The sequence below is a fragment of the Hylobates moloch genome, unplaced genomic scaffold, assembly GCF_009828535.3.
Source record: "Hylobates moloch isolate HMO894 unplaced genomic scaffold, HMol_V3 SCAFFOLD_19, whole genome shotgun sequence".
NCBI classification, from domain to species: Eukaryota; Metazoa; Chordata; class Mammalia; order Primates; family Hylobatidae; genus Hylobates; species Hylobates moloch.
Genome location: NW_026652294.1, coordinates 72893649 through 72906933, shown reverse-complemented (window position 1 = coordinate 72906933; position 13285 = coordinate 72893649). Strand labels below are relative to the sequence as shown.

Sequence of the window (13285 nt, the reverse complement as noted above, 5' to 3'; positions counted from 1 at the left end):
AACTGTTAGGTGGTATTGTATGGTCAGTCCATTGTTACACAATCCCACGTCTCTAGTTTTGGGGTGGCTGATACAGTATAGGACAGTAATTGCTTTTGAACTGTTCTTATTGGGTAGGCAGGTGGGGGAAGCTAAAAGAGCTGAATTGAAAATGTCAGTGTGTGCATCTTCAATTTCTTCCTCCATTGTTTGTTTTCGGACCCACTCTGCAGTGGGAGAGCAGCTGTTAAAGTCTCAATCAGCTGACCCATTTTTAAACCTTGAGATGGATGCTGGCATCTCCAACATCCAGCGAAGTCAGAGCTGGCTCAGCAACATTGGCCCCACCCATCATGAGATAGACACAGCTTCATCCCATGGACCACAAATGCAAGATGCCTTCTTGTCACCTTTATCTAATAAAGGTAAATGTCATTTTAAATCCTAGCTCTTCTTCACTTCCTTTGAAGAAAGTTTATGTGCTATAGCACTTCAGAGATAGCGCTTCACTCTTTTTCTGTCGTGATGCAGGATTAACCATTTGTATCCACTGGAGAGGTAGAAAGTTTGTAGAACAAGGCCAGATTGGCCTTGACTGTACTTTGCCATATTTATTTTACGTGAACAAAATAAATAGTACAGATCAACATTAATAGATGAATCGTTGTAAATCAATTTTGATGATAAGGAAGCACTAACTTTGAGCCCCAAGTAAGCAAAATGTTATCCTCATATAAAGAATTCCATTTTTATCATAATTAGATGTGGCTCATAACAAATTTTACTCCATTTCCATTTTTATGTTTTTTATTTTTTTCTTTTGGAATATGTGAGGAGGTAATGTTTTTTATTTCATCAATAAAAATTGTGGACATTTGCTTTTTCTCTTGCTATGTAAGTTCCTACATAATATCCTTGATTTTGCCTCTTGGCCTTAAAAGCTTGTAATATTTACTATCTGGCCCTTTTACAAAAAAATGTACACCAACCTCTGCTCTATAGTAATGGGTAAACTACAAACTGAAGAGGTTTTGAAGCAATTTGTGTTGGCATAGGGTTATACAGTATAGTAACTTAAAGAACAATTTGTCTGAGTTTGCAGTTTTTTTAGTGGCCAGGTGTTTGTCTAATGTTTGATTATCAGTCTGTCATCACTATTACCTGAGCTTCTGCTATGTGAGGAGGCTTACAGATCTCATTAGTTTTATTTTAAATTGTGGTAGAATATACAATTTAACAGCTTAACCATTTTTAAGCAGTTTGTAGTGTTAATTATGCCCACATTGTTCTGCAATCAACCTCCAGAATGCTCTTCATCTTGAAAACGAAAACTCTGTATATGTTATTTAATAACAACAGCTCCCCATCCCTTCTTCCCCCAGCCACTGGCAACCACCATTTTATTTTTTCTCTCTGAATTTGATTATTCTAGGCACTTCATAAGTGTTTGTCTTTTTCTGACCAGCGTATTTCACTTAGCATAATGTCCTCATGTTCATCCTTGTTGGAGCATGTTTTATTCCTTTGTATGCAGATACCAAGTTTTGTGTATTCTTCTGATGATGGACACTTGGGTTGCTTTTACTTTTGGCTATTGTGAATTATGCTGCTATGAACGTGGGTATATAATATTTCTGTGAGACTCTGTTTTCAGTTATTTTGGGTATATATATCCAGAAATGGTACTGCTGGGTCATAATTCTACTTGCATTTTTTTTGAGGAATCGCCATGTTTCCCATAGCAATTGCACCATTTTAAATTATCAGCAGTGGACAAGGGTTCTATTTTCTCCACATCTCACCAACAGTCACTTTCAGTTTTTTGATAGTAGTCATCCTAATGAGTGTGAGATGGTGCCATTACTTTAGAAAACTTTTTTAAAGAGATAATTTCAAATATATTAAAAAGTACAGTTAATAATATAGTGGGTTCCCCTCCCTCCCCCATGTGGCCGTCACTCAGCTTACATCACTAATGGCCACATATGTTTGGTGTACCTCCCCACTCTTGTATTAACTGAAGAAAATCCATGACATATTATCTATAAATATTTCAGTATTTTTCCTACAAGGACTCTTTAAGAATTATGACCAAAATACCATTATCATCCCTATAAAAACTGGATAATTCCTTGGTACCATCAAATAACCATTTAAGTATTCAGATTTGTAATTGTTTCATAGACATCATAATTTTGTATAGGTTAAGTTTAAATAAGGTTCACATATTGTGATCGTGTTCTTAATTCTCTTTTTAAGTGGATGTTCCCCCACCATCTCCTTTTCCCTTCCTTGCAGTTTATTCATGGAAGAAATTTGGTTTTATGGATTTTCTCACAATAATGATTTTGCTATTACATCTTCATGGTTTAATTTAACAGTTTCCTCTGTATTTCCTGTAGTAGCTGAATGTAAAGACTTGGTCAAACTCTAGCTAGATTTTATTGAGGGAGGTGGGGAAGACTGCTTCATAGGTGGTGGTAGTATATTTTTCCATCTAAATGTTAATGTCGGTTATCTAATTCTTTCTTTAAATGTCTTCTATGTTCACATGGTAATTTTAGCCATGGATTTCATGTTTTCGTTTCAAGATCCTTAGAAATCAACATCTGAGGGACAGCTAATATTTAAAATTAAAGGAAAATATATTTTCTCCAAGAAGCTGGTTGTAACTTTTGGCAATTCTCCATCAGGTGATGAATGCAGTATTGGTTCAGCCACAGACTTGACTGAAAGTAGCTCCATGGTGGATGGAGACTGGACAATGGTGGATGAAAATTTCTCTACACTCAGTTTAACTCAGTCAGAGCTGGAGCACATTTCCATGGAGTTGGCCAGTAAAGGGCCTCATAAATCCCAGGTCCAGCTTCGGTGAGTTTCTTGGCTATTTGAAATCACATAATGCCCACTCAGAGTATTTGGGCAAATAGGTATGGGGCTACTTTCCTAATAATCATTGCACTTCTGTACATCTTATAGATCTTCCTTAGCATAAATCATTTTGTTACTGCTTATATTTAGGTATTTGCTACACATTTTCATGGAGGCAGGGTGCCTGGACTGGTGCATCGTTATAGGCCTGATTCTTAGAGAATCCTCAATAATCAATCAGATTTTGGTTATTACACAGTCTTCAGAGGTAGATGGAGAGATGTTACAGAACATAAAGACAGGGCTCCATGCAGTGGACCGATGGGCCTCTACAGACTGGTAAGTGCTGCTTTCCTTAGGCTTGGTGTCCTTCCATGTCTTTTGGTGAATCCTGTCCTTTCACATTAAGGCTTAGTTATGGTTCATGTATTATATTTATTATATATTATTTATTATATGTTCATTTTTAAGCTACTTTCTTTAGTAATCATTCTATACCCAGCTGTTTAAATGGGTAATATCCATCGAGTAAAGTTACACTGTTGGTCAGTGTATAAATTATTGTGTGAATGTATATCACTGACTTAAGATTGATGCAGTGCAAATGAGCTTAGAATTAGACTGGAACTTCAGATTTGCAGCCCTGTGGAATTGAAAGCAATAGTCTACAAATATCTACTTGAAAAGATTCAAAGTTAAGGTCCATGTGAATTTAACATTCCATGGCAGTTAAAAGCAAATCCAAATTAAGAGTTGTGGTTGCAGTTAAGAGCCTTGGACTCTAGCCTTGTCTTTATTACCAGTTATGTGTGTATTTGGAGCTAGTTACTTCCCTTACTTGGATCTGGTTTTCCTTAATTGCCAAATGCATTTAGGTTAAATGTTGTCTGAAGGTTCTTTTTCAAGTCTAAGCTCCTGTTGGCCTTTCAATTGTAAAATATAATTTTTAGTTCTAATACTGGTTCTAAAACATCAGCCTTTGCCCCTAATGCTTAGAAACTGAAGCCTCAGGCTTATGCAATGTGCAACCCCCTCTGCTGGGCAGGACACCCAAGAAGCCTTTCCTCCCTACCTTCTTTGCCTCCTCTCTCCCCTCCTAATCTATCATTGGCCATATCATATCAATGTTCAGTAGAAGTTCACCCATAACATTCTACCAAACCTTTTGAATTATGGCAGATCAGCTAATGTTTTTTTCTCTACATAGTCCTGGATATAAGCCATTTTTAAACATCATTAAGCCACAACTGCAGAAGCTCAGTGAGATAACAGAAGAGCAGGTCCAGCCAGATGCCTTCCAACCAATAACTGTGGGTAAGACTCTGGAACAGACTAGCCCCCGGGCAGAGGAAAGCAGGGGCTCCTCCAGCCATGGAAGCATCCCCCAGGGTGAAGTTGGAAGCAGCAGTATGATCAGCCGGAAAGAGGAGGACACAGCCCAAGCAGAGGAGGAAGAAACTTTTCAGGATGGGACTTATGACTGTTCTGTGTCCTAACAACAGTGAGGTTCTGTCACAAAGGGGCAGTATTAATTAGCAGCGTGCAACTCAGAACGTTGTAACATAGTTGGATGATTTAACAGGAGAACTCAGTTCAGAGACTCTTTGGTAAGTATTATTAGATTTTAACGAATTCTTTCTTGTCTAAGAAATCTTTTTGACTCCATAAAAATGTGATATAAAGCATCTTTCATAAAAAAATTTTAAGCTACAGTGAAAAGTAAATATTGTACAGATGTACATGAGAATATTTTGGTTTTACTCAAAGGTTGGTAGCTCTTAAACCACAGGAATTGTTTTGCCCCAGGTGAGGTTACTTTTTCACTACTTACATCTTCTCACATTTCCCGGTTCTGCATTATGTCCAGACTGCTTTTTAAAAAATAAATGCTAAGGTGCTTGCTATAGTCTATCAGGTACTTGAGCTACCTGTTTGCTCCCTTGGATAGAGCTGGACTCTTTAATCAGTCCTCCTGAATAGATTGCTACCCTGGGGCACAATATGTGCCAGTGTGATGGAAACATTCTCCTTGGCTTTACTAGCCAGTTAAATCCCAGTCCAGAATTGATGGGAGCTATTTACCTGTGAGTTAATGTGCTTGTCTTAGCAAGCTTGATTCCCATTAGATCAGTGTGGGCAGAGGTCTGAGGGGGTTCTTCTCAATTATGCTTTTAGATACCACTAAACTATTTTGTATTAAAGAACAGTATCTTTTTGTGAATACTCTTGTGTAAATATACTCAAAGGCACTGTTCATATTTTTAGGGCTTATATTATAATTTGTAAGGTTTTAATGCTGGATTCTGCGTGTCTACACATACAAACACAGGGCTTGCTCCTCTGCAAAACTGAGGAAGACAGGTTTACTGGCTTGGTCATGAAGTAACAGAAATGGTCACACTGATCATGAAATGCATCAGGTTTTGTGCAAATTAACGTGGTCTCTTATTTATTGCTTTTGTAAATTGAATAAAGATGGACTTCTATGTAAATAGACTGCTGAATCCCGTATTATCACGGCTACTAAAAATTAGTGTGTAAAGAATGCATTCTTCATTGTAAACTTAAAATATTTTATATACTTCTAGAAATGACTTAAATTTGTTTTCATACATTATGAAAACAACTGCTTACTCCTTAATTGCTTTAGATTAAACACCCATCCACTGTATGTAATTCTAATTACCTTATAACAGTATTAAGACAGCTTGTTTGTACTGTGCAATTTGAACAAGGAATGCAATGTTATTTTTTACAAAAAACAAACTTGTTTATTTTTATAATAACGATGTATTTGATGTGGGCCAAATTCGTACCACTATCTAAAATAGCCTCTTTTCTCATAGTGCAGTTATAGTTTAGAAACAAAACTTGGTCCTCTCTCCTTGCTTTTTAAAGTAAATGGCTAGATTTAGTTGTCTTAGCCAGGTTTCCTTTGAAGAGAAACTCAAAACCATTTTGAAACTGCTTAGTTCAGAATACATCAAAGTATTTAAAATTACTGAGTTGGGTAATTCACTATCATTTACTTTTTACATTACAAGTGCAATAATATTTCACAAAATGAAACTCCCGAATGGGTGGAGTATGTGATTATTGGTACCTGGTCCTTCTGGTGCTATTTTTATTTAAGTCTTTGTTTCAAACCACCTTTCCCTGAATCTTAAGATAATGTTTTGCATGTGACTACATGCAGCCCAACAAGTAACTAAACTGAACTCTCTTCTCCTATCCTAGTCCATTAAGGAGAAGAACCAGCATTGCTTTTGTGTGTGGTGTGAATATTCAGTCAATAAAAATGATTTACCATTATAAAGAGCTGTAATCTTTTCAAGTATCTGAAATAAAACACTGTGCTGCTGAGTTCATCTCACATTCTTGAGAGCAGGGCACCAGTAAGTTAACTGTATTCCTGTGGGTTAGGCCGTGAATGAATCCTTTCTTTTATACAACATTCTTTTACAACTAATAGAGATAGGAGGCCCCAAGGCAAGAAGTTTGGCAGGTTTACAGAAAATTTGGTAATTTATTTGTTATATATTTTAATTTTTAAAAACCCAGTTATTATGTTGTTTGGTTCACATATCAACTGTTTAAGCCATAATTTTAGCCAATGGATTTAAATATTCAGTATAACTATTTGAGGTTTACTAGATGCATTTATTAATAAATTATTTGCTGAAACCAAAACAAGAAGTCATTGGGGTGTGGGAATAAAATCAACCTTTGCTTGTAATTGAAGTTGCTGCTATTTCTGTAATGTGTATTTTTCTCCCCTTGGTAAAGGGCAATAAAACCATTACACAAACTTTGGTTTATTCATCATCTGAGGTTAACAAAAGCCACAAAAATCATCTTTTCATTATATAATTCTGCTTCTTAGAATTTTCCTTATGAAATTCAGACAGATTTATTTAAAATATTTATTTATATGTAGATTTAGAATGAGAGCATCAAGAGGACAGTAAAATACCGGAGGAAACAGCCCATGTCGATGACATGGAAAATGTTCAAAATCCAATGAAGGAATGACAGAAAATTATGTATACCTTAAGATACCTACCAAGCAAACAAAATTTTACACGTAAGTATAGAGGAACCTAGGCGTCATTTCTAGTAAGTGGGATTAAAAAGTACTTTGACTTTTCCCCATTTTCCTAAATATGCTTTCAGTCTCCATGGATTTGCCTATTCTGGACATTTCATATAAATGGAAACATACAGTATGTGGACTTTTCTATCTCACTTCTTGGCACCAAAACATGTTGTTATTTTGGCTGTAGCCATCCAAGTTGTATATGAAGTATTATCTCATCATAGTTTAGATTTTCATTTACCTAATGGTTAATGTACATCTTCTTGTAGGATTATTAGCCATTTGTCTATTTTTGAAGAAAAATGTCTGTTTAATTAGGTCATTTCATCGTTGATTTGCTGGAGTTCTTTATTCTGGATACTACTCTTTTATGTACATATAAATTGCAAATATTTCTTCATTCTGTGGGCTTTTCACTTTTTTAGGTTTCAATATTCAAGTTTTTTTTTTTTAAGTAATGTTAATTACAGCATTTGAAGGGGAGGATCTAATTCCACACAAAATGGAAGACTCTAAAATGTACCCATTAAGTACTGCTAAAAAAAAAAACAAATTGGTGAGAATACAACAGAAATCTGTAGATTAAGTGTTGTCACCATGTGATTACAATCACACACTCTCAGTCATTTCACTTTCTTGATAATGTCCTTTGAAACACTGTTGTTCATTTTAAGTCCAACTTACTTTTGCTTTGGTTGCTTGTGCCTAATCCAGGGTTATGAATATTTACAACTAAGTTTTAAGAATTTTATAGTTGTATCTCCTACATTTAGGTCTTTGATCCATTTTGAGTTAATCTTCGTATATGATATGAAAGAGATCTGACTTCATTTTTCTAACATGTGGCTATTCAATTGTCAGAGCACCATTTATGGAAAGGATTTTTTTCCCATTGTCAAAAATCAACTATAGATGTATGGGTTTATTTATAGACTCTTAATTGTATTATAATGATCTATAATATCTTCTTATGCCAATACCACACTGCCTTGATTTCTGTTGCTCTGTAGGAAATTTTGAAAGTGAGAGTCCTACGTTTGTTTTTTCTAGGCTGTTTTGGCTATTCTAGGTCCCTTGTATTTCCTTATGAATTTCAGGATCAGCTTGTCAATTTCTATACTAAAAAAAGGCAGTTGGGATTTTCCTAAGCGTTGTATTCATGACATAAAGCAATGTGGAGAATATTGCCATATTAAGCCTTCCAGTCCATGAACATGTCTTTCCATTTATTGGGTTTTTAATGTCTTTTAACAATGGATTATAATTTTTGCTAAGTCGCATAGTTTTGTTAGATTTATTTCTAAGTATTACTGCAATTGTAAAAAAATGGAATTTTCTGTTTTTGGATTGTTTGTGTATATAAACAGCTTGTGTAGCTTGACATGGCATCATGCAACATCAAACTTTTTCTTTTTTGTGGATTCCTTAGGATTTTCTACATTGAAGGTCATGTTGTTTGCAACCAGAGATAGTTTGAACTCTTCCTTTTCAATCTGGATGCCTTTTCTTTCTTTCTCCTGCCACTGTCCTGGCTAGAGCCACCAGTACAATGCTTATTAAGTGGCAATAGTGGATATCCTGTCTTCTGATCTTAGGGAGAAGCCTTCTCTCATCACTAATTATGACGCTAGCTGTGGGTTTTTTATAGATAACCTTTATCTGGTTGAGGATGTTTCCTTCTGTATAGCTTGTCTTTTACAAAATCCAAAACCCTTCCATGATAAAAACACTCAACAAACAAACATACATTCCATCTATTGAAGTAGTCATGTGGGTTTTGTCCTTTATTCTATTAATATGGTACATTATATTAATATGGTACATTACAGTGATTTTCAAATGTTTTTAAGACAGAGTTTTGCTCTGTCACCCATGCTGGAAGGAAGTTGCGCAGTCATGGCTTGCTGCAGCCTCAACCTCCTGAGCTCAAGCCATCCTCCTCCCTCAGTTTCTATAGTAGTTGGGCCCACAAGCACACACCACCATGCCCTGCTAATTTTTGTGTTTTTAGTAGAGTCAGGGTTTTGCCATGTGGTCAAGGCCAGTCTCAAACTCCTGGGCTTAAGCAGTCCACCCACCTCTGCCTCCCAAAGTGCTGAGGTTAAGCATGTGCCACCACATCTGGCCAACTTTCTGTTAAGCCAACCTTGCATTCCTGGCATAAATTCCATTTGGTCATGGTATAGAGCCAAGCTGGAGAAAAAAAGAAATTATTACCAACATGTTTGTTATGTTTTTACAAATCAAATATGGAAGTAGAAGTGTCAAAAAATACACTGATATACCCCAAAAATCCCTACGTATTTCAACTAAAACCGGACATTAAGAGCCGTAAATGGGATTGCTGGCAAGATGGCTGAATAGGAACAGCTCCAGTCTGCAGCTCCCAGCGAGATCGACACAGAAGGTGGGTGATTTCTGCATTTCCAGCTGAGGTACCTGGTTCATCTCACTGGGACTGGTTGGACAATGGGTGCAGCCCTGTGAGGGTAAGCCAAAGCAAGGTGGTTCGTTGCCTCACCTGGGAAGCACAGGGGGTTGGGGAAGTCTTTCTCCCAGCCAAGGGAAGCCACTAGGGACTGTATCTATCTTGCAATCCAGCCCAGATACTGTGCTTTTCCCACAGTCTTCACAACCAGCAGACCAGGAGATTCCCTCCAGTGCCCACACCACCAGGGCCCTGGGTTTCCAGTGCAAAACTGGGCGGCTGTTTTGGGCAGACATGGAGCTAGCCGCAGTTTTTTTTTTTTTTTCATACCCCAGTGTCACCTGGAATACCAGTCAGAACCATTCACTCCCCTGGAAAGGGGGCTGAAGCCAGGGTGCCAAGTGGTCTGGTTCGGCGGCTCCCACCCTGACGGAGCCCAGCAAGCTAAAATCCACTGCCTTGAAATTCTCGCTGCTGGCACAGCAGTCTGAGCTTGACCTGGGATGCTCCAGTGTCGGGGGAGGGGCGTCCACCACTGCTGAGGCTTGAGTAGGCAGTTTTACCCTCACAGTGTAAACAAAGCCACTGGGAAGTTCAAACTGGGGGGAGCCCACTGCAGCTCAGCAAGGCCACTGCAGCCAGATTGCCTCTCTAGATTCCCTCCTCTCGGCCGGGCAACTCTTTTAAAAAGGCAGCAGCCCCAGTCAGGGACTAACAAACATAAAACCCCCACCTCCCTGGGACAGAGCACTTTGCAGAAAGGGCGGTTGTGGGTGCAGCTTCAGCAGACTTAAACGTCCCTGCCTGGCAGCTCTGAAGAAAGCAGCGGATCTCCCAGCACAGCATTTGAGCTCTGATAAAGGACAGATTAACTCCTCAAGTGGGTCCTCCCAGTAGGTGCCAACAGACACCTCATACAGGAGAGCTCTAGCTGGCATCTGGTGGGTACCCCTGTAGGATGAAGCTTCCAGAGGAAGGAACAGGCAGCAATCTTTGCTGTTCTGCAGCCTTTGCCAGTGATACCCAGGCAAACAGGGTCTGGACTGGACCTCAAGTCAACTCCAGCCAACCTGCAGCAGAGGGCCTGAATGTAAGAAGGAAAACCACCAAACAGAAAGGAATAGTATCAACATCAACAAAAAGGATGTCCACTCCAGAGATCCCAGCTGAAGGTCACCAACTTCAAAGGTAGATAAATCCATAAAGATGGGGAGAAAACAGCACAAAAAGGCTGAAAATTCCAAAAAGCAGATCACCTCTTCTCTTCCAAAGGATCACAACTCCTTGCCAGCAAGGGAACAGAACTGGACAGACAATGAGTTTGACGAATTGACAGAAGTAAGCTTCAGAAGGTGCGTAATAACAAACTCCTCCAAGCTAAAGGAGTATGTTCTAACCCAATGGAAGGAAGCTAAGAACCTTGAAAAAAGGTTAGACAAATTGCTAAGTAGAATAACCAGTTTAGAGAAGAATATAAATGACCTGATAGAGCTGAAAAAAACAGCACGAGAACTTCATGACGCATACACAGGTATCAGTAGCCGAATTGATCAATTGGAAGAAAGGATATCAGAGACTGAAGATCAACTCAATGAAATAAAGCAAGAAGACAAGATGAGAGAAAAAAAGAGTGAAAAGAAACAAAGCCTCCAAGAAATATGGGACTACGTGAAAAGGCCAAATCTGTTTGATTGGTGTACCTGAAAGCAACAGGGAGAATGGAACCAAGTTGGAAAACACTCTTCAGGGTATTATTTAGGAGAACTTCCCCAACCTAGGCCAACATTCAATTCAGGAAATACAGAGACCACCACAAAGATACTCCTCGAGAAGAGCAACCCCAAGACACATAATTGTCAGATTCACCAAGGTTGAAATGAAGGAAAAAATACTAAGGGCAGCCAGAGAGAAAGGTCGGGTTACCCACAAAGGGGAGCCCATCAGACTAACAGCAGATCTCTCAGCAGAAACTCTACAAGCCAGAAGAGAGTGGGGACCCATATTCAACATTCTTAAAGAATTTTCAACCCAGAATTTCATATCCCGCCAAACCAAGCTTCATAAGCAAAGGAGAAATAAAGTCCTTTACAGACAAGCAAATGCTATTTGTCACCACCAGGCCTGCCTTACAAGAGCTCCTGAAGGAAGCACTAAACATGGAAATGAACAAACAGTACCAGCCATTGCAAAAACATACCAAATTGTAAAGGCCATCGACAGTATGAAGAAACTGTGTCAACTAACGGGCAAAATAACCAGCTAGCATCATAATGGCAGGATCAAATTCACACATAACAACATTAACCTTTAAATATAAATGGGCTAAATGCCCCAATTAAAAGACACAGACTAGCAAACTGGACAAAGAGTCAAGACCCATCAGTGTGGTGTATTCAGGAGATGCATCTCACATGCAAAGACACACACAGGCTCAAAATAAAGGGATGGAGGAATATTTACCAAGCAAATGGAAAGCAAAAATAAAAGCAGGGGTTGCAATCCCAGTTTCTGATAAAACAGACTTTAAACCAACAAAGATCAAAAGGGACAAAGAAGGCCATTACATAATGGTAAAGGGATCAATGCAACAAGAAGAGCTAACTATCCTAAATACATATGTACCCGATACAGGAGCACCCAGATTTATAAAGTTCTTAGAGACCTACAAAGAGACTTAGAGTCCCACACAATAATGGTGGGAGACTTTAACACCCCACTGTCAATATTACATCAACATGATTGTATATTTAGAAAACCCCATAGTGTCAGCCCAAAATCTCCTTAAGCTGATAAGCAACTTCAGCAAAGTCTCAGGATACAAAATCAATGTGCAAAAATTACAAGCATTCCTCTACACCAATAACAGAGAGCCAAATCATGAGTGAACTCCCATTCACAACTGCTACAAAGACAATAAAATACCTAGGAATACAACTTACAGAGGATGTGAAGGACCTCTTCAAGGAGAACTACAAACCACTGACCAAGGAAATAAGAAAGGACACACACAAATGGAATAACATTCTATGCTCATGGATAGGAAGAATCAATATCATGAAAATGGCCATACTGCCCAAAGTAATTTATAAATTCAATGCTATCACCATTAAGCTATCACTGACTTTCTTCATAGAATTGGAAATAACTAAAGTTCATATGGAACCAGAAAAGAGCCCACATAGCCAAGACAATCCTAAGCAAAAAGAACAGAGCTGGAGGCATCATGCTACCTGACTTCAAACTATACTATAAGGCTACAGTAAGAAAAACAGCATGGAACTGGTACCAAAACAGATATATAGACCAATGGAACAGAACAGAGACCTCAGAAATAATACCACACATCTGCAACCATCTGATCTTTGACAAACCTGATAAAAACAAGCAATGGGGAAGGGATTCCCTATTTAATAAATGGTGTTGGGAAAACCAGCTAGCCATATGCAGAAAGCTGAAACTGGATCCCTTCCTTACACCTTATACAAAAATTAACTCAAGATGGATTAAAGACTTAAACGTAAGACATAAAAACCCTAGAAGAAAACCTAGGCAATACCATTCAGGACATAGGCATGGGCAAAGACTTCATGACTAAAACACCAAAAGCAAAGGCAACAGAAGCCAAAATAGACAAATGGGATCTAATTAAACTAAAGAGCTTCTGCACAGCAAAATAAACTCACATCAGAGTGAACAGGCAACCTACAGAATGGGAGAAAATTTGTGCAATCTACCCATCTGACAAAGGGCTAATATCCAGAATCTACAAAGAACTTAAACTTACAAGAAAAAAAAAAAAAACATCAAAAAGTGGGCAAAGGATATGAATAGACACTTCTCAAATGCAGCCAACAAACATGAAAAAAAAGCTCATCATCACTGGTCAGAGAAATGCAAATCAAAACTACAAT

General features: G+C 38.2%; 2 protein-coding genes across 5 annotated transcripts in view; one reads left to right on the top strand and one right to left on the bottom strand.

Annotated features, from left to right (window-relative positions):
* RIC1 (RIC1 homolog, RAB6A GEF complex partner 1) overlaps positions 1-13285 on the top strand; it is a 169615-nt gene that overhangs the window by 137741 nt on the left and 18589 nt on the right. The window contains exons 23-28 of one of the 4 annotated variants that reach the window (XM_058431381.1): positions 213-404; positions 2673-2850; positions 3001-3189; positions 4058-4457; positions 6788-6934; positions 8376-8703. In XM_058431381.1, coding sequence (XP_058287364.1) covers positions 213-404; positions 2673-2850; positions 3001-3189; positions 4058-4346 — 848 coding nt within the window. In that variant the 3' untranslated portion in view covers positions 4347-4457; positions 6788-6934; positions 8376-8703. Of the gene's footprint in view, positions 1-212; positions 405-2672; positions 2851-3000; positions 3190-4057; positions 6246-6787; positions 8704-13285 lie in introns of those variants that run through there. The other 3 variants (XM_058431380.1, XM_032138760.2, XM_032138759.2) reach the window with 3 other exon arrangements.
* Positions 8723-13285, bottom strand: part of ERMP1 (endoplasmic reticulum metallopeptidase 1) — a 56100-nt gene continuing 51537 nt past the window's right edge. The window contains exon 16 of the transcript XR_004245399.2: positions 8723-9139. The gene's annotated coding sequence lies outside the window, so the exon portion shown is untranslated. The remainder of the gene's footprint in view (positions 9140-13285) is intronic.